At 62.1% G+C, this 23746-nt stretch overlaps 1 protein-coding gene and 2 long non-coding RNA genes across 4 annotated transcripts in view; 2 read left to right on the forward strand and 1 right to left on the reverse strand.

Annotated features, from left to right (window-relative positions):
• Positions 1–1790: 1790 nt before the first annotated feature.
• The window catches only part of LOC103825049 (A.superbus venom factor 1), a 22638-nt gene continuing 682 nt past the window's right edge, over positions 1791–23746 (forward strand). Inside the window, exons 1-20 of the mRNA XM_050984781.1 lie at positions 1791–1838; positions 2029–2147; positions 3025–3074; positions 3125–3489; positions 5114–5273; positions 7288–7358; positions 7457–7551; positions 7668–7750; positions 7844–7934; positions 9679–9742; positions 11420–11540; positions 13207–13322; positions 14418–14564; positions 16453–16665; positions 16749–16943; positions 18954–19115; positions 20195–20324; positions 21507–21578; positions 22431–22631; positions 23667–23736. Of these exons, the coding sequence (XP_050840738.1) occupies positions 1806–1838; positions 2029–2147; positions 3025–3074; positions 3125–3489; positions 5114–5273; positions 7288–7358; positions 7457–7551; positions 7668–7750; positions 7844–7934; positions 9679–9742; positions 11420–11540; positions 13207–13322; positions 14418–14564; positions 16453–16665; positions 16749–16943; positions 18954–19115; positions 20195–20324; positions 21507–21578; positions 22431–22631; positions 23667–23736 (2558 nt within the window). The 5' untranslated portion in view covers positions 1791–1805. The remainder of the gene's footprint in view (positions 1839–2028; positions 2148–3024; positions 3075–3124; positions 3490–5113; positions 5274–7287; positions 7359–7456; positions 7552–7667; positions 7751–7843; positions 7935–9678; positions 9743–11419; positions 11541–13206; positions 13323–14417; positions 14565–16452; positions 16666–16748; positions 16944–18953; positions 19116–20194; positions 20325–21506; positions 21579–22430; positions 22632–23666; positions 23737–23746) is intronic.
• Positions 6659–7249, reverse strand: LOC127060551 (uncharacterized). 2 transcript variants are annotated; one of them, XR_007779755.1, is made up of 3 exons: positions 7101–7249; positions 6973–6994; positions 6659–6756 (listed from the first exon to the last, which is right to left on the reverse strand). It is a non-coding gene; the product is annotated as an uncharacterized LOC127060551 (long non-coding RNA). The 2 variants fall into 2 exon arrangements; XR_007779756.1 differs by having other exon boundaries at positions 6973–7038.
• Positions 14680–15572, forward strand: LOC127060564 (uncharacterized). Its single transcript, XR_007779778.1, has 3 exons — positions 14680–14729; positions 14812–14853; positions 14970–15572. It is a non-coding gene; the product is annotated as an uncharacterized LOC127060564 (long non-coding RNA).

Consider the following 23746-nt stretch of genomic DNA (forward strand, 5'->3'; position numbering starts at 1 on the left):
GGTGTCCAGGAGGTGACCCAGGACCCTTCAGGTGTCACCCAGGTGTCCCAGCTGTCCATGACCTATTGAGGGGGGGGTCTCAAGGAGCCCCTCCCCCCCCCCCAGCCCAGCCCTGTCCCCCGGTGTCCCCCGATGTCCCCTGGTGTCCCCCCACCCCCCGTCGCGACCCCCCCTCGGGTGTCCCCGCGATGTCGCAAGCCCCGTGGTGGCCCCTCGCCAGCTCCTTCCCCGAAATGAGGAAGGACCGGCCCGCCCCTCCCCCACCCGGGGCGCCCCTCCCCCACCCAAGGGTGCGGGACCCCTCCCCCAGCCAGTGCCACCCCCCCCACCCCCCACCTTGGCACGGGGGTCCCCGCGGTGTCACCCCCACCCCCACCCAGGTGGCCGCAGGTGGCCGCAGGTGGCCGGAGCCCCCCCCCACCCCCCACCCCCACCCTGACCCCCACCCATGGGTGGGGGCGGGGCTCGGGTTACCCATTAACCACCGGGGCCACCATAAAGGGACCCCCCTGTCGCTGTCGCTGTCGCTGTCGCTGTCGCTGTCCCCTCCCTGCGGCCATGGGGGCTCCGGCGCTGCCCCCTCCCCCTCCTCATCCTCATCCTCTCCTCTTCCTCCTCCTCGGATTCCTGGTGCTGCTCGGGACCCCCGCCCGCGCTCAGCTGTGAGACATTGGGGACCCCCTACCCAACCCCCACCCACACCCATGGGACCCTCACCCAACCCCCAACCCCACCCATGGGACCCTCACCCAACCCCCAACCCCACCCATGGGACCCCCACCCAACCCCCACCCCCACCCATGGGACCCCCACCCCAACCCCACCCATGGGACCCCCACCCAACCACCAACCCCACCCATGGGACCCCCACACAACCCCCACCCAACCCCCACCCATGGGACCCCCACACAACCCCACCCATGGGACCCCCACCCCAACCCACCCAACCCCCACCCACCCCCAATCCATGGGACCCCCACCCACCAACCCCCACCCATGGGACCCCCACCCCAACCCCACCCATGGGACCCCCACCCACAACCCAACCCCCAACCCCACCCGTGGGACCCTCATCCCACCTTCATCCATGGGACCCCCACCCCATTGTCCATGGGACCTCCCCAAGCCATCGGACCCCCCCCACCCACCCATGAGACCCCCAAACCGCGGGACCCCCACGAAATCCCCTTTTCTGGGACCCCTCCCCACCCATGGGGGCTGTGGGGACAGATTTGGGGTTTCTGTGTCCTGCGAGGTCCCAAGTTGTTTTGGGGACAGATTTTGGGGTTTCTGTGTCCTGCGAGGTCTCCAAGTTGTTTTGGGGACAGATTTTGGGGTTTCTGGGTGCTGTGAGGTCACCGGAGGTTTTATGAGGTCCCCGAGATGTTGTGGGGACAGATTTGGGGTTTCTGAGGTCCCCGAGTTGATATCGGGACGGATTTGGGGTTTCTGAGAAAACCCCAAAAAACCCAAGAAACCCCAAGGGGGTTTGGGGGACAGATTTTGGGGTTTCTGTGCCCTGCGAGGTCCCCAAGTTGTTTTGGGGACAGATTTTGGGGTTTCTGGGTGCTGTGAGGTCACCGGAGGTTTTATGAGGTCCCCGAGATGTTGTGGGGACAGATTTGGGGTTTCTGAGGTTCCCAAGGTGATATTGGGACAGATTTTGGGGTTTTCTGTGTCCTGTGATGTCCCCAAGGGTTGCTGAGGTCCTCAAGTTGATATCAGGACAGATTTTGGGGTTTCTGAGGTCCCCGAGGGGGTTTTGGGGACAGATTTTCGGGTTTCTGGTTGCTGTGAGGTCCCTGATGTGTTTTCAGATCGGATTTTGGGGTCTCTGGGTCTCCAAGTTGATATCGGGACAGACTTTGGGATTTCAGTGTCCTGCGAGGTCCCCAAGCTGTTTTGAGGACAGATTTTCGGGTTTCTGGTTGCTGTGAGGTCCCTGATGTGTTTTCAGATCGGATTTTGGGGTCTCTGGGTCCCCAAGTTGATATCGGGACAGATTTTGGGGTTTCTGTGCCCTGCGAGGTCCCCAAGCTGTTTTGGGGACAGATTTTGGGGTTTCTGGGTGCTGTGAGGTCCCCAAGGGTTTCTGAGGTCCCCAAGTTGATATTGGGACAGATTTTGGGGTTTCTGTGTCCTGCGAGGTCCCCAAGGTGACATCGGGACAGATTTTGGGGTTTCTGGGTGCTGTGAGGTCCCCAAGCTGTTTTGGGGACAGATTTTGGAATTTCTGAGTGCTCTGAGGTCCCCAAGGTGATATCAGGACAGATTTTGGGTTTTCTGTGCCCTGCCAGGTCCTCAAGCTGTTTTGGGGACAGATTTTGGGGTTTCTGGGTGCTCTGACTTCCCCAGGGTGATATCGGGACAGATTTGGGGTTTCTGGTTGCTGTGAGGTCCCTGATGTGTTTTCGGATCAGATTTTGGGGTTTCTGAGGTTCCCAAGGTGATATTGGGACAGATTTTGGGGTTTTCTGTGTCCTGTGAGGTCCTCAAGCTGTTTTGGGGAATATTTTGGGGTTTCTGGGTGCTGTGAGGTCCCCAAGGGTTTTTGAGGTCCCCAACGTGATACTGGGGACAGATTTTGGGGTTTCTGTGCCCTGCGAAGTCCCCAAGCTGTTTGGGGACAGATTTTGGGGTTTCAGTGTCCTGCGAGGTCCCCAAGGTGACATCGGGACAGATTTTGGGGTTTCTGGGTGCTGTGAGGTCCCCAAGGGTTTCTGAGGTCCCCAAGTTGATATTGGGACAGATTTTGGGGTCTCTGGGTCCCCAAGTTGATATTAGGACAGATTTTGGGGTTTCTGTGTCCTGCGAGGTCCCCAAGCTGTTTTGGGGACAGATTTTGGGGTTTCTGGGTACTGTGAGGTCCCCAAGGGTTTCTGAGGTCCCCAAGTTGATATCGGGACAGATTTTGGGGTCTCTGGGTCCCCAAGGTGACATCGGGACAGATTTTGGGGTTTCTGTGTCCTGCGAGGTCCCCAAGCTGTTTTGGGGACAGATTTTGGGGTTTCAGTGTCCTGCGAGGTCCCCAAGCTGTTTTGGGGACAGATTTTGGGGTTTCAGTGTCCTGCGAGGTCCCCAAGCTGTTTTGGGGACAGACTTTGGGGTTTCAGTGTCCTGCGAGGTCCCCAAGCTGTTTTGGGGACAGATTTTGGGGTTTCAGTGTCCTGCGAGGTCCCCAAGCTGTTTTGGGGACAGATTTTGGGGTTTCAGTGCCCTGCGAGGTCCCCAAGCTGTTTTGGGGACAGACTTTGGGGTTTCTTTGCGCTGTGCCAGCCGCAGGTTGTTGTCCCCAGGGTGACCATGGTGACACCGGCCGTGCTGCGGCTGGAGACGGACGAGCAGGTGCTGCTGGAGGCGCCCGGGCTGAGCGCGGCCACCCAGGCCCTGCTGCTGGTCCAGGACTTCCCCCAGAAGCGCCACGTCCTGTTCCGGACCAACGTGGCCCTGAGCCCGGAGCAGGGCATGATGGCCACGGCCACCATCAAGGTACGGTGTCACCTCCCCACCATGGTCACTGTCACCTCCCCCCGGTCACTGTCACCACCCCTTCTGGTCACTGTCACCACCCCCCGGTCACTGTCACCACCCCTTCTGGTCACTGTCACCACCCCCTTCTGGTCACTGTCACCACCCCTTCTGGTCACTGTCACCACCCCCCTTCTGGTCACTGTCACCACCACCCCCCGGTCACTGTCACCACACCCTGGTCGCTGCCACCACCCCCTGGTATCTGTCACCCCCCCCCGGTCGCTGCCACCCCCCTCTGGTCACTGTCACCCCCCTCTGGTCACTGTCACCACCCCGCTCTGGTCGCTGTCACCTCCCCTGGTCACTGTCACCACCCCCTTCTGGTCACTATCACCACCACCCCCCGGTCACTGTCACCTCCCCCTGGTCACTGTCACCACCCTCTGGTCGCTGTCACCATCAAGGTACGGTGTCACCACCTCCCTCTGGTCACTGTCACCCCCCCCTCTGGTCACTGTCACCTCCCCCTGGTCGCTGCCACCACCCCCTGGTCACTGTCACCTCCCCCTGGTCACTGTCACCTCCCCCTGGTCAGTGCCACCCCCCCTCGGTGACCAGCACATGTCATTGTCCCCGCGGTCACTGCCCAGGACGGGAAACGGGAACTGAACCCTGACCGGGGGTGGGGAATGGCCCGGGGGGACAGCGGGGGGGTCACACCTGGGGACAGCGGGGGGGTCACACCTGGGGACAGAGGGGGGGTCACTGCTGGGGACAGCGGGGGGGTCACTCCTGGGGACAGCGGGGGGGTCACTCCTGGGGACAGTGGGGGGGTCACACCTGGGGACAGGGGGGGTCACACTGGGGACAGAGGGGGGGTCACACCTGGGGACAGAATGGGGGGGGTCACTCCTGGGGACAGAGGGGGGGTCACTCATGGGGACAGCGGGGGGTCAGTCCTGGTGTCCATAGGGATGGTCACATCCAGGTGTCCCCACAGATGTCCCCAGTGTCACCTGTACCCAATGTCCCCTGCCCCTCTGGATGTCCCCAATGTCCCTTACCCACAGATGTCCCCAATGTCCCCTGTCCCTGTGACAGATGTCCCCACTGTCCCGGTCCCTGTGGATGTCCCCACTGTCCCGGTTCCACAGATGTCCCCTGTCCCTGTGGATGTCCCCAGTGTCCCTGTCCCACAGATGTCCCTGTCCCACAGATGTCCCCAGTGTCCCCTGTCCCACAGACGTCCCCAGTGTCCCTGTCCCACAGATGTCCCCTGTCACACAGATGTCCCCAGTGTCCCTGTCCCACAGACGTCCCCTGTCACACAGATGTCCCCAGTGTCCCTGTCCCACAGATGTCCCCTGTCACACAGATGTCCCCAGTGTCCCTGTCCCACAGATGTCCCTGTCACACAGATGTCCCCAGTGTCCCCTGCCCCTCTGGATGTCCAGACAGTCCCTGTCCCTGTGGATGTCCCCACTGTCCCTGTCCCACAGATGTCCCCAGTGTCCCTGCCCCACAGATGTCCCCAATGTCCCCTGTCCCACAGATGTGCCCAGTGTCCCCAGTGTCCCCAGTGTCCCCTGTCCCTGTGGATGTCCCCAGTGTCCCCAGTGTCCCCAGTGTCCCTGTCCCTCAGGTGCCAGCCAAGGCGCTGCCGCAGGCACCGGGGAAGCAGTTTGTGGCGGTGACAGCGCAGGTGGCAGCGGTGACACTGGAGAAGGTGCTGCTGGTGTCCCTGCAGAGCGGCCACATCTTCCTGCAGAGTGACAAACCCATCTACACCCCCGGCAGCACCGGTGAGCCACCCTGGGGACACTGGGGACACCGCGGGGACACCGGGGACACCGGGGGGACACCGCGGGGACACTGCAGGGATAGTTGGGGAAACCGCAGGGACACCGTGGGGACACCACGGGGACATCTGGGGACACCACGGGGACACCTTGGGGACAGCTGGGGACACCTCAGGGATAGTTGGGGACATCTGGGGACACTGCAGGGACACTGTGGGGACAGCTGGGGACACTGCAGGAATAGTTGGGGAAACCGCAGGGACACTGTGGGGACACAGCGGGGACAGCTGGGGACACCGTGGGGACACCATGGGGACAGCTGGGGACACCTCAGGGATAGTTGGGGACATCTGGGGACACTGCAGGGACACTGTGGGGACACCTTGGGGACAGCTGGGGACACCTTAGGGATAGTTGGGGACATCTGGGGACACTGCAGGACACTGTGGGGACAGCTGGAGACACTGCAGGAATAGTTGGGGAAACCGCAGGGACACTGTGGGGACACAGCGGGGACAGCTGGGGACACCGTGGGGACACCTTGGGGACAGCTGGGGACACCTTAGGGATAGTTGGGGACACTGGGGACACTGCAGGGACACTGCAGGGACAGCTGGAGACACCGTGGGGACACCTTGGGGACACAGCAGGGATAGTTGGGGACATCTGGAGACACTGCAGGGACACTGTGGGGACAGCTGAGGACACCGTGGTGACACCGCGGGGACACCGCGGGGACAGCTGGGGACACCTCAGGGACACTGCAGGGACAGCTGGGGACACCACAGGCATAGTTGGGGACACTGCAGGGACAGCTGGGGACAGCGGGGGCCACCTGGGGACACCACAGGGACACTGCAGGGACAGCTGGGGACACCACAGGGACACCGCGGGGACAGCTGGGGACACTCAAGGGACAGCTGGGGACACTGCAGGGACAGCTGGGGACACCACAGGGACACCGCAGGGACAGCTGGGGACACTGTGGGGACACCGGGGGGACACTGCGTGGAGGGCAACACTATGGGGACACTGAGGGGATGGGGACACTGTGGGGACATCACAGGCATGGGGACACTGAGGGGTGCTGGGACACCTTGGGGGTTGGGGACAGCGTGGGGGGTTGGGGACACCTGAGGATGCTGGTGGCACCTCCTGGTGACACCTCGGAGCACTGGGGACACCTCGGGGGGCTGTGTCACCTTCCGTGACACCTCAGGGCCGTGGTGGCACCTCGGGGTGCTGTGTCACCCATTTGGGGACCTCCCTGTGATGTCCCCAGTGGGACCCAGTGTCCCTGTCCTGTCCCTGCTCACATTGTCCCCAGTGTCCCCTCTCAGTTCCCTGCGTCCCCTCCCAGTGCTGGCTGTCCCCAGGTGTCCCCTCACCTTGTCCCTTGTGTCCCTTCACCTTGTCCCCAGGTGTCCCCTCATCTTGTTCCTTGTCCCCTCACCTTGTCCCCTCACCTTGTCCCTTGTCCCCTCACCTTGTCCCCAGTGTCCCCTCTCAGTCCCCAGTGTCCCCTCACAGTGCTGGCTGTCCCCACATTGTCCCCTCACCTTGTCCCCACGTGTCCCTTCACCTTGTCCCTTGTCCCCTCACCTTGTCCCCTCACCTTTTCCCCTGTGCCCACTCACCTTGTCCCCACGTGTCCCCTCACCTTGTCCCGTGTCCCCTCACCTGTCCCCACGTGTCCCCTCACCTTGTCCCCTGTGTCCCCTCACCTTGTCCCCTGTGCCCACTCACCTTGTCCCCTGTGTCCCCTCACCTTGTCCCCTGTGTCCCTTCACCTTGTCCCTTGTCCCCTCCTGTCCCACTGTGTCCCCTCACCTTGTCCCCTGTGTCCCCTCACCTTGTCCCTTGTCCCCTCACCTTGTCCCCTGTGTCCCCTCACCTTGTCCCCGGTGTCCCCTCACCTTGTCCCTTGTCCCCTCACCTTGTCCCCTGTGTCCCCTCACCTTGTCCCCTGTGTCCCCTTACTTTGTGCCCTCACCTTGTCCCCTGTGTCCCCTCCCAGTCCTCTGCCGCCTCTTCACCGTGGGCCACCTCATGCAGCCGGTGGCCAAGACGGTCATCGTGGAGGTCAAGGTGAGTGCCCTGGGGTGACACAGGGGTGACACAGGGGTGGCACAGGGGTGACACAGGGGTGACACAGGTGACACGGTGCCACCCACGTGTCCCCTCAGACGCCCGACAACGTCATCATCAAACAAGTCCCGGTGTCGTCCCCGACCAAGAACGGGATCCTGTCCCTCACCCACAACCTGCCCGAGGTCGTCAGGTGGGTGGCACCGTCCCCTGCGCTGGCCTGGGGACACCCCTGGCACTGTCCCCTCCCTGTCCCCTCCCTGTCCCCTCCCTGTCCCCTCCCTGTCACCTCCCTGTCACCTCCCCCAGCCTGGGCATGTGGACGATCTCGGCCAAGTTCGAGGATGCTCCGGACCAGGATTTCAGCACCCACTTCGAGGTCAAGGAATACGGTGGGTGAGGGGTGGCCTTGGGGACATCGGGGGCTGTCCCCGAGGGGTGGCAGCGCCACCGATGTCACCGCTGTCCCCGCTGTCCCCCTGCAGTGCTGCCGAGCTTTGAGGTGTCCCTGGTTCCCGAGGAGAAGTTCCTGTACCTCGACCGCCAGGCGGATTTCAGGGTGTCCATCCTGGCCAGGTGACACCAAAATGTCCCTTGGGGGGGCAAAAGTGTCCCCTCTGGGGTCACAGCTGGGCGGGGGACAGGGGACAGCTGGGCTGGGCTGCTGTCCCTGGGTGTGGCACCGGGAGGGGGAGGGGGACACGGGGTGACATGGGGGGACAGTGGGGGTGGTGGTAGGGGGGGATGAGAGAGGGGTGACAGGATGGGGACATGGGGACATTGGTGGTGGCAGGGAGGGGATGACAGAGGGGTGGCAGGATGGGGACATGGGGACATTGGTGGTGACAGGGATGAGATGACAGAGACAGCGTGACAGGATGGGGACATGGGGACATTGGAGGTGGCAGGGAGGGGATTGCAGAGGGGTGACAGGATGGGGACACGGGGACATTGGTGGTGGCAGGGATGGGATGACAGCGATGGGGGTGACAGGATGAGGACAAGGGGACATGGGGACATTGGTGACAGGGATGAGATGACAGAGACAGGGTGGCAGGATGGGGACATGGGGACAGGGTGACACAGTAACACGGTGGCACAGTGACACGATGACACAGTGACACAGTGACGTGGTGGCATGGTGACATGGTGACAGGGTGACACGGTGACACAGTGACACGGTGGCACAGTGACACAGTGGCACAGTGACATGGTGACAGGGTGACAGGGTGACAGGGTGACAGGGTGACCTGGTGGCACAGTGACACCGTGGCACGGTGACAGGGTGACAGGGTGACAGGGTGACAGGGTGGCTGTCCCCAGGTACCTGTGGGGACAGGAATGGCTGCAATAGGGATGTGCAGGGGACACGGTGACACAGTGACATGGTGGCACGGTGACACAGTGACAGGGTGACACGGTGACACAGTGACACGGTGAGAGGGTGACAAGGTGACACAGTGACATGGTGGCATGGTGACACGGTGACAGGGTGACACAGTGACACAGTGACACGGTGACACAGTGACACGGTGACAGGGTGACAGGGTGACACGGTGACAGGGTGACAGGGTGACAGGGTGACACAGTGACATGGTGACATGGTGACAGGGTGACACAGTGACACGGTGACATGGTGGCATGGTGACACGGTGGCAGGGTGACATGGTGACACGGTGACACAGTGACACGGTGACACAGTGACACGGTGACACGGTGACATGGTGACAGGGTGACAGGGTGACAGGGTGACACAGTGACACAGTGACACGGTGACTGGGTGACATGGTGACAGGGTGACAGGGTGACAGGGTGACAGGGTGACACGGTGACAGGGTGACAGGGTGACAGGGTGACAGGGTGGCATGGTGACAGGGTGACATGGTGCAGTGACAGGGTGTGACAGGGTGGTGGGGACACTAGGTGACACGGTGACAGGGTGGCATGGTGACAGGGTGACAGGGTGACAGGGTGACAGGGTGACACGGTGACAGGGTGACAGGGTGACAGGGTGACAGGGTGGCATGGTGACAGGGTGACAGGGTGACAGGGTGACAGGGTGGCATGGTGACAGGGTGACAGGGTGACAGGGGGTGACCAGGGGGCAGGTGACAGGGGTGGACCGGGGGTCAGGTGGCAGGGTGAGCAGGGTGACAGGGGGCAGGGTGACAGGGGACAGGGTGACATGGTGACAGGGTGACAGGGGGGATGGTGACAGGGTGGTGACAGGGGGGACAGGGTGACAGGGTGACCGGGGGGCTGTCCCAAGGGTACCTGTACGCGAAGAACGTGGAGGGGCACGGCCCTTTGCGCCTCTTAGGGGTCATGGGGACGAGGGAGAAGAGAGAAAGGAAAGCATCCCCCAGTCCTGCGGGCGCGTCCCGGTGAGCCGGGCAGCCACTGCCATGCCACTGTCACTGTCACTGTCCCCAACCCTGCCAGTGTCACTGTCCCCAACCCGGTCCCAGTGGAGCTGTCACTGTCACTGTCCCCAACCCTGTCCCGGTGAGGCTGGCACTGCCACCGTCACTGCCCCCAACCCTGGCACTGTCCACTGTCCCCAACCCTGTGCCCAACCCTGGTGCTGTCCCTGGCACTGTCCCTGTCCCCAGCCCTGTCCCCAAGCCTGTCCCAACCCTGTCCCCTTGTCCCCGTGTCCCCAGGTTCAGGATGGTGACACCAAGGCCGTGCTGTCCCCCTGCTGTCCCTAACCCTGTCCCCAACCCTGTCCCCGTGTCCCCATGTCCCCAGGTTCAGGCCAGTGACGCCAACGCCGTGCTGTCCCTTTGCTGTCCCCAACTCTGTCCCCAACCCTGTCCCCAATGGTGTCCCCGTGTCCTGCAGGTTCAGGATGGTGACGCCAAGGCCATGCTGTCCCCAAGCCTGTCCCCAGCCCTGTTCTAACCCTGTCCCCGTGTCCCCATGTCCCCATGTCCCGTGTGTCCCCATGTCCCCAGGTCCAGGCTGGTGACACTGACACCGTGTTATCCCCAAGCCTGTCCTAAACCTGTCCCCGTGTCCCCATGTCCCCATGTCCCTGTGGCCCCATGTCCCCATGTCCCCAGGTCCAGGCTGGTGACGCCAAGGCCATGCTGTCCCTTAGCCTGTCCTAACCCTGTCCTAACCCTGTCCCCATGTCCCCATGTCCCCATGTCCCCATGTCCCCAGGTCCCCGTGTTCCTGTGTCCCCGTGTCCCCAGGTCCAGGCTGGTGACGCTGACGCCGTGCTGTCCCCCTGCTGTCCCCCTGCTGTCCCCCTGCTGTCCCTAAACCTGTCCTAACCCTGTCCCCGTGTCCCCAGGTCCAGGCTGGTGACGCCAAGGCCATGCTGTCCCTTAGCCTGTCCTAACCCTGTCCTAACCCTGTCCCCATGTCCCCATGTCCCCATGTCCCCAGGTCCCCGTGTCCCTGTGTCCCCGTGTCCCCAGGTCCAGGCTGGTGACGCTGACGCCGTGCTGTCCCCCTGCTGTCCCCCTGCTGTCCCTAACCCTGTCCCCATGTCCCCGTGTCCCCAGGTCCAGGCCGGTGACGCTGACGCCGTGCTGTCCCCCTGCTGTCCCTAACCCTGTCCCCATGTCCCCAGGTCCAGGCTTTATGACGCCGTGCTGTCCCCTGCTGTCCCTAACCCGTCCCCATGTCCCAGGTCCAGGCGGTCGACGCGACGCCGTGCGGTCCCCTGCTGTCCCTAACCCTGTCCCCATGTCCCCGGTCCAGGCCGGTGACGCTGACGCCGTGCTGTCCCCCTGCTGTCCCTAACCCTGTCCCCATGTCCCCGTGTCCCCAGGTCCAGGCGGTGGACGCTGACGCCGTGCTGTCCCCTGCTGTCCCTAACCCTGTCCCAGTCCCCAGGTCCAGGCCGGTGACGCTGACGCCGTGCTGTCCCCCTGCTGTCCCTAACCCTGTCCCCATGTCCCCAGGTCCAGGCTGGTGACGCTGACGCCGTGCTGTCCCCCTGCTGTCCCTAACCCTGTCCCCATGTCCCCATGTCCCCAGGTCCAGGCTGGTGACGCTGACGCCGTGCTGTCCCCCTGCTGTCCCTAACCCTGTCCCCATGTCCCCAGGTCCAGGCCGGTGACGCTGACGCCGTGCTGTCCATGGCTCACCTGCGCGAGCGCTTCCCCAACCCCCAGGAGCTGGTGGGACACTCCCTCTATGTCACTGTCACCGTCATCACCGAGTCAGGTCTGTGTGCCCTTTGACCTCACGGTCGGTGACATCTTGGGGACAGCGGTGGCCCCAAGGGTGGTGGCATGGGACCCATGGGGTGTCCTGGGGTGGGGACAGGGCACAGCTGGGGCTGGAGGAGAAGTTGGTCCCTGGGCGATGTCCCTGTGTCACCTGAGAGGGGCTGGGGACCGTGGACTGTCCCCATGTGACAGGGGGAACACGGGGGGACATGGGGGGACAGCAGGGGGACATGGGGGGACAGGGACAGCAGAGGGACACGGGGGGACAGGGACAGCAGGGGGACACAGGGGGACATGGGGGGCAGGGACATCAGGGGGACATGGGGGGACAGGGAAGTGAGGGGACAGTGGGGGACACAGAGGGACATGAGGGGACATGGGGGGACAGGGAAAACAGGGGGACACAGAGGGACATGAGGGGACACAGGGGGACAGGGACAGTGGGGGGACACAGGGGGACATGGGGGACAGGGACATCAGGGGACATGGGGAACAGGGAGTGAGGGGACAGTGGGGGGACATAAGGGGACATGGGGGACAGGGACAGTGGGGGGACACAGAGGGACAGGGACAGTGGGGGGACACAGAGGGACAGGGACAGTGGGGGGACACGAGGGACACGGGGGGAGAGGGACTGTGGGGGGACAGGGACAGCCGGGGGACATGGGGGGACAGGGACAACAGGGGGACACAGGGGGACATGGGGGGACAGGGACATCAGTAGGACATGGGGGGACAGGGAAGTGAGGGGACAGTGGGGGGACATAGGGGACAAGGACAGCAAAGGGACATGGGGAGACAAGGACAGTGGGGGACACAAAGGGACACGAGGTGACACAGAGGGACAGGGACAGTGTGGGGACACAGAGGGACACGAGGGGACACAGAGGGAAAGGGACAGTGTGGGGACACAGGGGGACACGAGGGGACACAGAGGGACAGGGACAGTGTGGGGACACAGAGGGACACGAGGGGACACAGAGGGACAGGGACAGTGTGGGGACAAGAGGGGACTCTGAAACCGATGGAGAGGATGCAGGAGACAGGGCAGGATGAGGGGATGGGGGACACCTGGGGTGGGGGACGGGGACCCCAGGTGACACCTGGGGTGGGGGACAGGGACCCCAGGTGACACCTGGGGTGGGGGACAGGGACCCCAGGTGACATGGCCTCTGTGGTGTCCCCACAGGCAGTGACATGGAGAGTGGCAGGGGGACAGTGAAGGGACAGGGACAGTGAGAATGAGGGGACATCTGGGACAGGGACCCAGGTGACACAGCCACCACAGTGTCCCCACAGGCAGTGACATGATGGACATCCAGGGTGGTGGCAAGGGGACAGAGAGGATGGGGAGACACCTGGGGTGGGGACAGGGACCAGAGGTGACACTGCCACCACAATGTCCCCAAGGCAGCGATGGGGGATGGCGATGGGGAGACACCTGGGGTGGGGACAGGGACCAGAGGTGACACTGCCACCACAATGTCCCCAAGGCAGCGATGGGGGATGGGGATGGGGAGACACCTGGGGTGGGGGACAGGGACCAGAGGTGACACGGCCACCACAATGTCCCCAAGGCAGTGATGGGGGATGGCGATGGGGAGACACCTGGGGTGGGGACAGGGACCGGAGGTGACACGGCCACCGCGGTGTCCCCACAGGCAGTGACATGGTGGAGGCCCAGCTTGGTGACATCAAGATCGTGACGTCGCCCTACAGCGTCCACTTCACCCACACCCCCAAGTACTTCAAGCCGGGGATGCCCTTTGACCTCATGGTTGGTGACATCTTGGGGACAGCGGTGGCCCAGGGTGGTGGCATGGGACCCACGGGGTGTCCTGGGGTGGGGACAGGGCACAGCTGGGGCTGGAGGAGAAGTTGGTCCCTGGGCGATGTCCCTGTGTCACCTGAGAGGGGCTGGGGACCGTGGGCTGTCCCCATGTGGCATTTTCCAGTGCCACTGTCCCTTTGCAGTGCCACCACCCCTTCCCGGTGTCACCACCCCTTCCCAGTATCACTTCCCAGCGCCACCTCCCCTTCCCAGTGTCCCCTCCCAGTGTCACCACCCCTTCCCGGTGCTGCCACCCCTTCCCAATGTCACCACCCCTTCCCAGTGCCACCTCCCCTTCCCAGTGTCCCCTCCCAGTGTCACCACCCCTTCCCGGTGCTGCCACCCCTTCCCAGTGTCCCCTCCCAGTGCCACCACCCCTTCCCAATGTCACCTCCCCTTCCCAGTGTCCCCTCCCAGTGTCACCACCCCTTCCCGGTGCTGCCACCCTTTCCCAATGCCACTACCCATTCCCAGTGTCCCCTCCCAGTGCCCCCACCCCTTCCCAGTATCAGTGTCCCTTCCCAGTTCCACCACCCATTCCCAGTGCCCCCTCTCAGTGTCACCTCCCCTTCCCAGTGTCCCCTCTCAATGCCACCACCCCTTCCCAGTATCAGTGTCCCCTTCCTGGTGCCACCACCCATTCCCAGTGTCCCTTAGTGTCACCACCCATTCCCAGTGTCCCCTCTCAATGCCACCACCCCTTCCCAGTATCAGTGTCCCTTCCCAGTTCCACCACCCCAGGCCCCCTTCAGGTCACCTCCCTCCCAGTGTCCCCTCAGTGCACCACCCCTCCAGTGTCCTCCCAATCACACCCTTCCCAGTGTCCCTTCCCAATGCCACCACCCCTTTCCAGTGTCCCTTCCCAATGCCACCACCCCTTTCCAGTGTCCCTTCCCAGTGCCACCACCCGTTCCCAGTGTCCCCTCTCACTGCCACCACCTATTCCCAGTGTCCCTTAGTGCCACCACCCCTTCCCAGTGTCCCTTCCCTCACTCCACATGCCCCCATAATGTCCCCACGTTTTCCCGCTGTCCCCTCCAGGTTTATGTCACCAACCCCGACGGGTCCCCGGCGCCGCGTGTCACCGTCCAGGCTGATGGCTTCCAGGGCCAGGTGTCCACCCAGCGCGATGGCACCGCCAGGCTGGTCCTCAACATGCCGGCCAACAAGGACAGCGTCCCCATCACCGTGAGTGGGGACACCGCTGTCACCTCACTGGGGGTGGCCGACGGGGTGGGGAGGTGACCGGAGGGTTGAGGTGGCTGAGATGGCCGGAGTGACCAAGGACCAGGGGTTAACTCATGGTTTGAGGTGGCTGAGATGTCCAGAGTGACCAAGGACTGGTGGGTTGAGGTGGCTGAGATGGCCAGAGTGACCAAGGACTCGTGGGTTGAGGTGGCTGAGATGGCCAGAGTGACCAAGGACGGGGGTTGAGGTGGCTGAGATGGCCGGAGTGACCAAGGACTGGGGGTTTGAGGTGGCTGAGATGTCCAGAGTGACCAAGGACTGGCGGGTTGAGGTGGCTGAGATGGCCGGAGTGACCAAGGAGAGGTGGCTGAGATGTCCGGAGTGACCAAGGACCGGGGGGTTGAGGTGGCTGAGATGGCCGGAGTGACCAAGGACTGGTGGCTGAGATGGCCGGAGTGACCCATGGTGGTGATGACCAAGGCTCAGGACTGGGGCACCAGGATGGGCTGGACATCCGTGGTGGTCAAGGGTCATCCTGGCCACTCATCATTGGCCAAAAAAGGTCACAGGTCACCCTGTGGTTGAGGTGACTGTGGTGGTCAAGATGTCCAGAGTGACCAACAACCGGGACTATCTTGGTCACCACTGGCCAAGGAGAAGGACAGCCTTGGTCATGCTGACCATGGTGGCCAACTCAACTGGGTTGACCAAGACATGAGAGTGACCAAGGACCAGGTGTTAAAGAAGCCGGTGGGGGTGTCCAGAGTGGTCAGTTGTCCATGGTGGCATTTGGCCAGAGTGACCAGTGACCAGGAACTGGGATGGTCAAAGCCAGGGAGATGAAAGTGGCCAAGACACTGAGGGTGGCCGAGGGCCAATGTCAGGGGGACCAGAGTGGTTGAGTGGCCAAGACATCCAAGGTAGCAGATGGTCAGTTTGACCATGAGGTGGTCACCATGGACCAGGGCACCAGGGAGGGACAGGGAGACCATGACAGACAAGACCTCTGTGGTGGCCAAGACCTCTATGGTGGCCAAACCCTTTACAGTGACCAAGACCTCTGTGGTGGCCAGGATCTCCAAGGTGGCCAAGCCCTTTGTGGTGGCCAAGACCTTCACGGTGGCCAAAACCTCTACAACGGCCAAGTCTTCTATGGAGGCCAAGACCTCTAAGATGGCCAGAACCTCCATGATGGCCAAAACCTCCATGATGGCCAAGGCCTCCGTGGTGGCCAAGACCTCCATGATGGCCAAGACCTCCATGATGGCCAAGACCTCTCTGGTGGCCAAGACCTTTATGGTGGCCAAGACCACCATGATGGCCAAGACCTCTCTGGTGGCCAAGACCACCATGATGGCCAAGACCTCTATGGAACCTCCATGGTGGACAAGCCCTCCATGATGGCCAAGACCACCATGATGGCCAAGACCTTTCTGGTGGCCAAGACCTTTATGGTGGCCAAGACCACCATGATGGCCAAGACCTTTATGATGGCCAAGACCACCATGATAACCAAGACCTCTCTGGTGGCCAGCACCACCATGATGGCCAAAACCTCTATGGTGGCCAAAACCTTTATGGTGGCCAATACCACCATGATGGCCAAGACCTCTATGGTGGCCAAGACCTCTATGGTGGCCAAGACCTTTATGGTGGCCAAGACCACCATGATAGCCAAGACCTCTATGGAACCTCCATGGTGGCCAAACCCTCCATGATGGCCAAGACCTCTACGGTGGCCAAGAACTTTATGGTGGCCAAGATCTCTCTGGTGGCCAAGACCTTTATGGTGGCCAGGACCACCATGATGGCCAAGCCCTCCAAGCTGACCCCACCCCAGCTCACACCCCTCCCCGCTGACCGAGTGCCACCGTGTCACATGTCCCAGGTGCGGACGGCCCAGGCAGGGCTGCCACCGGAGCGCCAGGCCTCACGGCAGATGACGGCCGAGGCCTATCGCAGCCAGGCCGGCTCGGGCAACTACCTGCACCTGGCGGTGGCCGCCACCGAGCTCCAGCCCGGGGACAACCTGGCCGTCAACTTCCACCTCAAGACCAGCAACAACGACGTCCGCAACTCCGTCCCGTTCTTCACCTACCTGGTGGGTACCCGTGCTTGATCGGTGGTGACCCCACCTCGACCACCTGGACGTCCAGGTGGCCACCAAGCTTGGGTTCCTCACAGATCATGACCAAGGGACGCATCCTCCGAGCCGGCCGGCAGCGGCACGAGGCCGGCCAGAGCTTGGTGACCATGACGCTGCCGGTGACGGCGGAGCTCATCCCGTCCTTCCGCATCGTGGCCTACTACTACGTCCTGCCCGGCGAGATCGTGGCCGACTCCGTCTGGGTGGACGTCAAGGACACCTGCATGGGCTCTGTGAGTGTCCCCCTGGTGGTCCCTGGGTGGTCAAAGGGGTCTTGGAGACGTTGGATGGGCCTTGCTGGTGACTGGAGTGGTCTTTGAGGTGGTCCTTGAGGGGTCTGGGAGGTTTTGGAGGTGTTGGGGGGGGTCCTTGAGGGGTTTGGGGGTCCTTGAGGGATCTTGGAGGTCCTTGAGGGGCTTGGAGGTCCTTGAGGGGTTTGGGGGTCCTTGAGGGGTTTGGGGGTCCTTGAGGGATCTTGGAGGTCCTTGAGGGGTTTGGGGGTCCTTGAGGGAACTTGGAGGTCCTTGAGGGGTTGGGGTCTTGGGACTGGGTGGTCCCTGAGGGGTTTCGGGGTTCTTGAGGGATCTTGGAGGTCCTTGAGGGGCTTGGGGGTCCTTGAGGGGTTTGGGGGTCCTTGAGGGGTTTGGGGGTCCTTGAGGGAACTGAGAGGTCCCTGAGAGGGTTTGGGGGGGCTTGAGGGACCTGAGAGGTCCCTGAGGGGTTTGGGGGTCCTTGAGGGACCTGAGAGGTCCTTGTGGGGTTTGGGGGTCCCTGAGGGGTTTGAGAGGTCCTTGAGGGAACTGAGAGTCCCTGAAGGGTTTGGGGGCCCTTGAGGGATCTTGGGGGTCCCTGAGGGGTTTGGGGGTCCTTGAGGGGCTTGGGGGTCCTTGAGGGGTCTGGGAGTCCTTGAGGGACTTGGGAGGTTCTTGAGGGTTTTGAGGGTCCTTGAGGGATCTTGGATGTCCTTGAAGGGTTTGGGGGTCCTTGAGGGAACTGAGAGGTTCTTGAGGGGTTTGGGGGTCCTTGAGGATCTTGGAGTCCTTGAGGGTTTGGGGGTCCTTGAGGGACTGGAGGTCCTTGAGGGTTGGGGTCTTGAGGCTGGGTCCTTGAGGGGTTTGGGGGTCCATGAGGGACTTGGGAGGTCCTTGAGGGGTTTGGGGGTCCTTGAGGGGTTTGGGGGTCCTTGAGGGATCTTGGGGGTCCCTGAGGGGTTTGGGGGTCCTTGAGGGGCTTGGGGGTCCTTGAGGGACCTGAGAGGTCCTTGAGGGGTTTGGGAGGTCCTTGAGGGAACTGAGAGGTCCCTGAGAGGTTTTGGGGGGGCTTGAGGGACCTGAGAGGTCCCTGAGGGGTTTGGGGGTCCCTGAGGGACCTGAGAGGTCCCTGAGGGGTTTGGGGGGCCTTGAGGGAACTGAGAGGTCCTTGAGGGGTTTGGGAGGCTTGGAGGTGTTTGGGGAGTCCTTGAAGGGCTTGGGTGGTCCTTGGGGGGTTTGGAAGGTCTTTGAGGGTCTTGGGTGGCCCTTGAGGGACCTGGAATATCCATGAGGGACTTGGGTGGCCTTCAGGGACCTGGAGGGTCCTTGAGGGACTTGGGAGGTTCTTGAGGGGTTTGGAAGGTCCTTGAGGGACCTGGGTGGTCCTTGAGGGACCTGGGTGGTCCTTGAGGGACCTGGGTGGTCCTTGAGGGGTTTGGGAGGTCCTTGAGGGACCTGGGTGGTCCTTGAGGGGTTTGGGAGGTCCTTGAGGGGCTTGGGTGGCCCTGAGGCATCTGGAGGACATTTGGATGAGCTTGTGTAGCCCTTGAGGGACTTGGGGGGCACCTGAAGGACTTGGGGGATCTTTGGAAGGGTTTGGGGGACTCTTGAGGGACCCTTGAGGGCTTTGGGGGCTTTGGGGACCTTGTGGGTCCTGGGGTTCCTTGAGGGTCCTTGAAGGATCTGGGGGACCCTTGGAAGGGTTTGGGGGACCTTGGGGACCTTTGGAAGAACTTGAGGGGACATTGAGGGACCTGAGCAGCCCCTGGTTGGGATTTGGTGTCACTTGCGTGGATTTGGACTCTCCATGAGGAGCTTGGACATCTCCTGGGTGAGCCTGGTGGCCCTGGTGGCCCTGGTGACCCAGTGATGGCCCAGCCCATGGCCACCAACTGCTCCTGGAGGTCCAAATTTGGTGTCTCGCATGGTGGGAGGGGACAAAAGTGGCTTTTGGGGACATCCTGGGGACGTCACCACCTGTGTCTGCGGCAGCTGGTGGTGAAGGGGGCGATGGAAGCCGACAACCGCGTCCACGAGCCGGGGACACCGATGAGGCTGCGCATCGAGGGCGACCACAAGGCCCACGTGGGGCTGGTGGCCGTGGACAAGGGGGTCTTTGTCCTCAACAAGAAGAACAAGCTCACCCAGACCAGGGTGGGTGGCCCTGTCCTCGATGTCCCTAAGGGATGGCCATGGCCGTTACGGCCGTCCCCAGCATTCTTGGGTGGTGGCCGTCATGGTTGTCCCTGTTCCTGCTGTCCCCTGGTGGTGGCCACCATGGTTGTCCCTGTCCCCATCATCCTCTGGTGGTGGCCATCATGTCCCTGTCCCTGATGTCCCCTGTTAGTGGCCACCATGGTTGTCCCTGTCCCCATCATCCCCTTGTGGTGGCCACCATGGTTGTCCCTGTCCCCATCATCCTCTGGTGGTGGTGATCATGTCCCTGTCCCTGATGTCCCCTGTTAGTGGCCACCACGGTTGTCCCTGTCCCCCTCATCCCCTGGTGGTGGCCACCATGTCTGTCCCTGTCCCTGTTGTCCCCTGGTGGTGGCCACCATGGTTGTCCCTGTCCCTGTTGTCCCCTGGTGGTGGCCACCATGGTTGTCCCTGTCCCCATCATCCCCTGGTGGTGGCCACCATGGTTGTCCCTGTCCCCATCATCCCCTGGTGTGGCCATCATGATTGTCCCTGCTGTCTCCTGGCAGTGGCCATCACAACTGTCCCCATCACCCCTGGGTGGTGGCAGTGGCCGTCACGGCTGTTCTGTCACCCCTGGGTGGTGGCAGTGGCCATCACGGCTGTCCTGCTGTCCCTGGGTGGTGGCAGTGGCCATCATGGCTGTCCTGTCACCTCTGGGTGGTGGCAGTAGCTGTCACGGCTGTCCTGTCACCTCTGGGTGGTGGCAGTGGCTGTCACGGCTGTCCTGCTGTCCCTGGGTGGTGGCAGTGGCTGTCACAGCTGTTCTGTCACCCCTGGGTGGTGGCAGTGGCTGTCACGGCTGTCCTGCTGTCCCTGGGTGGTGGCAGTGGCTGTCACAGCTGTCCTGTCACCCCTGGGTGGTGGCAGTGGCTGTCACGGCTGTCCTGCTGTCCCTGGGTGGTGGCAGTGGCTGTCACAGCTGCCCCTGGGTGGTGGCAGTAGCCATCACAGCTGTCCCTGGGTGGTGGCAGTAGCCGTCACAGCTGTCCCTGGGTGGTGGCAGTGGCCGTCACAGCTGTCCCCTGTGGGCACAGGTTTGGGACACGGTGGAGAGAAGTGACATCGGCTGCACGGCGGGCAGTGGCAGGGACAACGTCGGCGTCTTCGCGGACGCTGGCCTGAGCCTGGCCACCAGCGTCAAGGTCACCACGCCCCAGCGGTCAGGTAGGGACAGCTGGGGTGGCACCTCGGGGACAGGGGGTGGCACCTCAGGGAGGTGGCATCTGACAGAGGTGGCACCTTGGGGATGGAGCAGGTGACGGGGGTGGTGGAGGTGGCACCTTGGGGATGGGAGAGGTGACATCTCAGGTATGGGGGAGGTGACAACTCAGGGATGGGGAGGTGACATCTCAGGGATGGTGGAGATGACATCTCAGGGATGGGAGAGGTGACAACTCAGGGACGGTGGAGGTGACATCTCAGGGATGGTGGAGGTGACATTCCAAGCATGTGGCACTTCAAGGACAGGGGAGGTGACACCTTGGGGATGGGAGAGGTGACACATCAGAGATGGTGGAGGTGGCATCTCAGGGATGGGAGAGGTGACACTCAGGGATGGGAGGTGACACCTCGGGGATGGGAGAGGTGACATCTTAAGGATGGTGGAGGGGACAACTCAGGGATGATAGAGGTGACACTCCAAGCATGTGGCACTTTAGGGACAGGGGAGGTGACACCTCAGGGATGGTGGAGGTGACATCTCAGGAATGGGAGAGGTGACATTCAGGGATGGGAGAGGTGACATCTCAGGGACATGGGGAGGTGACACCTCAGGGATGATAGAGGTGACACTCCAAGCATGTGGCACTTTAGGGACAGGGGAGGTGACACCTCAGGGATGGGAGAGGTGACAACTCAGGGATGGTAGAGGTGACACTCCAAGCATGTGGCACTTTAGGGAGAGGGGAGGTGACATCTTGGTGATGGAGGGGGCGGTGACACCTCAGGACAGGAGAGGTGACATCTCAGGGATGGTAGAGGTGACACTCCAAGCATGTGGCACTTTAGGGACAGGGGAGGTGACACCTCAGGGATGGTAGAGGTGACACTCCAAGCATGTGGCACTTTAGGGAGAGGGGAGGTGACATCTTGGTGATGGAGGGGGCGGTGACACCTCAGGGACAGGAGAGGTGACATCTCAGGGATGGTGGAGGTGACACTCCAAGCATGTGGCACTTTAGGGACAGGGGAGGTGACACCTCAGGGATGTGACATTTCAGGGATGGGGGTGGTGACACCTCGGGGATGGGGAGGTGACACCTCAGGGATGGGGGAGGTGACCCTGAACTTTGGGATGTGACACCTGGGACACCTTGGGGTCCTGACCAGTGTCCCCTCTGTCCCCAGAGGTCCAGTGTCCCCAGCCTGCCAAACGCAAGCGTCGCTCGCTGGCACTCGCCGAGTACAAGGGCACCAAGGGTAGGTGGCACCCGGGTGTCCCTTGTCCCCAGGGACACTGGGTGTCCCCCTTGTCCCCAGGGGTCACCAGGGTGTCCCTTGTCCCCAAGGTCACCTGGGTGTTCCTTGTCCCTGAGGCTGCCAAAGTGTCCCAGGACCCTGAGGGACACCGGTGTCCCATGTCCCACAGCAACCCCTGTCCCAAAGGTCACCAAGCTGTCCCATGTGCCAAATGCCACCAGAGGAGTGTCCTATGTCCCTGAGGGCCACCAAAGAGTCCCATGTCCTCGAGGGAGACCAGGGTGTCCCATGTCCCTGAGGGCCACCACAGTGTCTCACGTTCCAAATGCCACCAGATGAGTGTCCCATGTCCCTGAGGGCCACCAGAGTGTCCCATGCCTCAAAGAGCCACCAGAGTGTCTCATGTTCCAAATGCCACCAGAGGAGTGTCCCATGTCCCGAGGGCCACCAGGGTGTCCCATGTCCCAAAGGCCACCAGAGTGTCCCACACCCCTGAGGTCTCCATTCCCAAGAGCCACCAGTGTCCCATGTCCCAGTAAACACCAGTGTCCCATGTCCCTGAGAGCCACCAGAATGTCCCCCACCCCCGATGTCCCAAACCCCTCAGGCCACCAGAATGTCCCACACCCTGATGTCCCCATTCCCAAGAGCCACCAGTGTCCCATGTCCCTGAGGGCCACCAGAGAGTCCCGTGGTCCCAAGTTCCAACATCAGTGTCCCATGTCCCTGAGGGCCACAAGAATGTCCCCCACCCCCGATGTCCCAAACCCCTCAGGCCACCAGAACGTCCCACACCCCGAGGTCCCCATGAGCCACCAGGGCCCGTCCCAGCCCTGTCCTGGTGTCCACCAGCGGCCGAGTACTCGGACAAGCTGGAGAGGAAGTGCTGCGAGGACGGGATGAAGGACAACCCGATGGGGCACAGCTGCGAGCGGAGGAGCGAGTACATCCAGGAGGGCGAGTCCTGCGTCCGCGCCTTCCTCGACTGCTGCAGATACATCAAGGCCAAGCGGGACCGGCAGAACCTCTCACCCAGCACCGGCCTGGCCAGAAGCAAGTGCTGGGTCGTGGAGGGTGGGAGAAGGTCGGGGAGGTTGGAGGAACCTCGGGTGGAGTTTTGGTGGAGGGTCTTGGGTGGGTTTTGGGTGTTTGTTGGTGGATCTCAAATGAGCTTGAGCAGAGCTTGGGTGAAGATGTTCCTCGGTGAAGGTCAGGTGAACCTTGGGTGTTCCTAGGTGAAGGTCAGGTGAACCTTGGGTGTTCTTTGGTGAAGGTCAGGTGAACCTTGGGTGTTCTTTGGGTGTTCTTTGGACATTCCTTGGGTGTTCTTTGGGTGTTCCTTGGGTGTTCTTTGGACGTTCCTTGGGCGTTCCTTGGGTGTTCTTTGGACGTTCCTTGGGTGTTCCTTGGGTGTTCCTTGGGTGTTCTTTGGACGTTCCTTGGGTGTTCTTTGGACGTTCCTTGGGTGTTCCTTGGTGAAGGTCAGGTGAACCTTGGGTGTTCCTTGGATGTTCCTTGGACATTCCTTGGGTGTTCTTTGGGTGTTCTTTGGATGTTCCTTGGGTGTTCCTTGGATGTTCCTTGGATGTTCTTTGGGTGTTCTTTGGGTGTTCCTTGGGTGTTCCTTGGATGTTCCTTGGATGTTCTTTGGGTGTTCTTTGGGTGTTCCTTGGTGAAGGTCAGGTGAACCTGGGGTGTTCCTTGGGTGTTCTTTGGACGTTCCTTGGGTGTTCCTTGGGTGTTCCTTGGTGAAGGTCAGGTGAACCTTGGGTGTTCCTTGAGTGTTCTTTGGACATTCCTTGGATGTTCCTTGGACGTTCCTTAGACTTTCCCTGGTGGAAGGTCAGGTGCACCTCAGGCATTCTTTGGGTGCTCCTCAGGTAGAGCTTGGGTGAACATTGGGAGGGTCTTGGGTGGGTTTGGGGCATTCCTTGCCTGAAGGTCAAGTGGCCCTTGGGCATTCCTTATGGGATCCTTGGACAACCCATCGGGCAATGCTTGGGTGGCAGTTGGGTGACCTTGGGCAAGACAAGGGGTGGCACTGAGGTGACACTGGGGTGGCGTTGGGGTGATACCGGCTCCGCTCAGGGTTCTCAGCCCTGAGGCCACGTTCGAGAGGTCCGATGCCACCACCCCCAGGCCATGAGGACGACGATCCCTCTTGGAGG

The sequence above is a fragment of the Serinus canaria genome, chromosome 25, assembly GCF_022539315.1.
Source record: "Serinus canaria isolate serCan28SL12 chromosome 25, serCan2020, whole genome shotgun sequence".
Lineage (NCBI taxonomy): Eukaryota > Metazoa > Chordata > Aves > Passeriformes > Fringillidae > Serinus > Serinus canaria.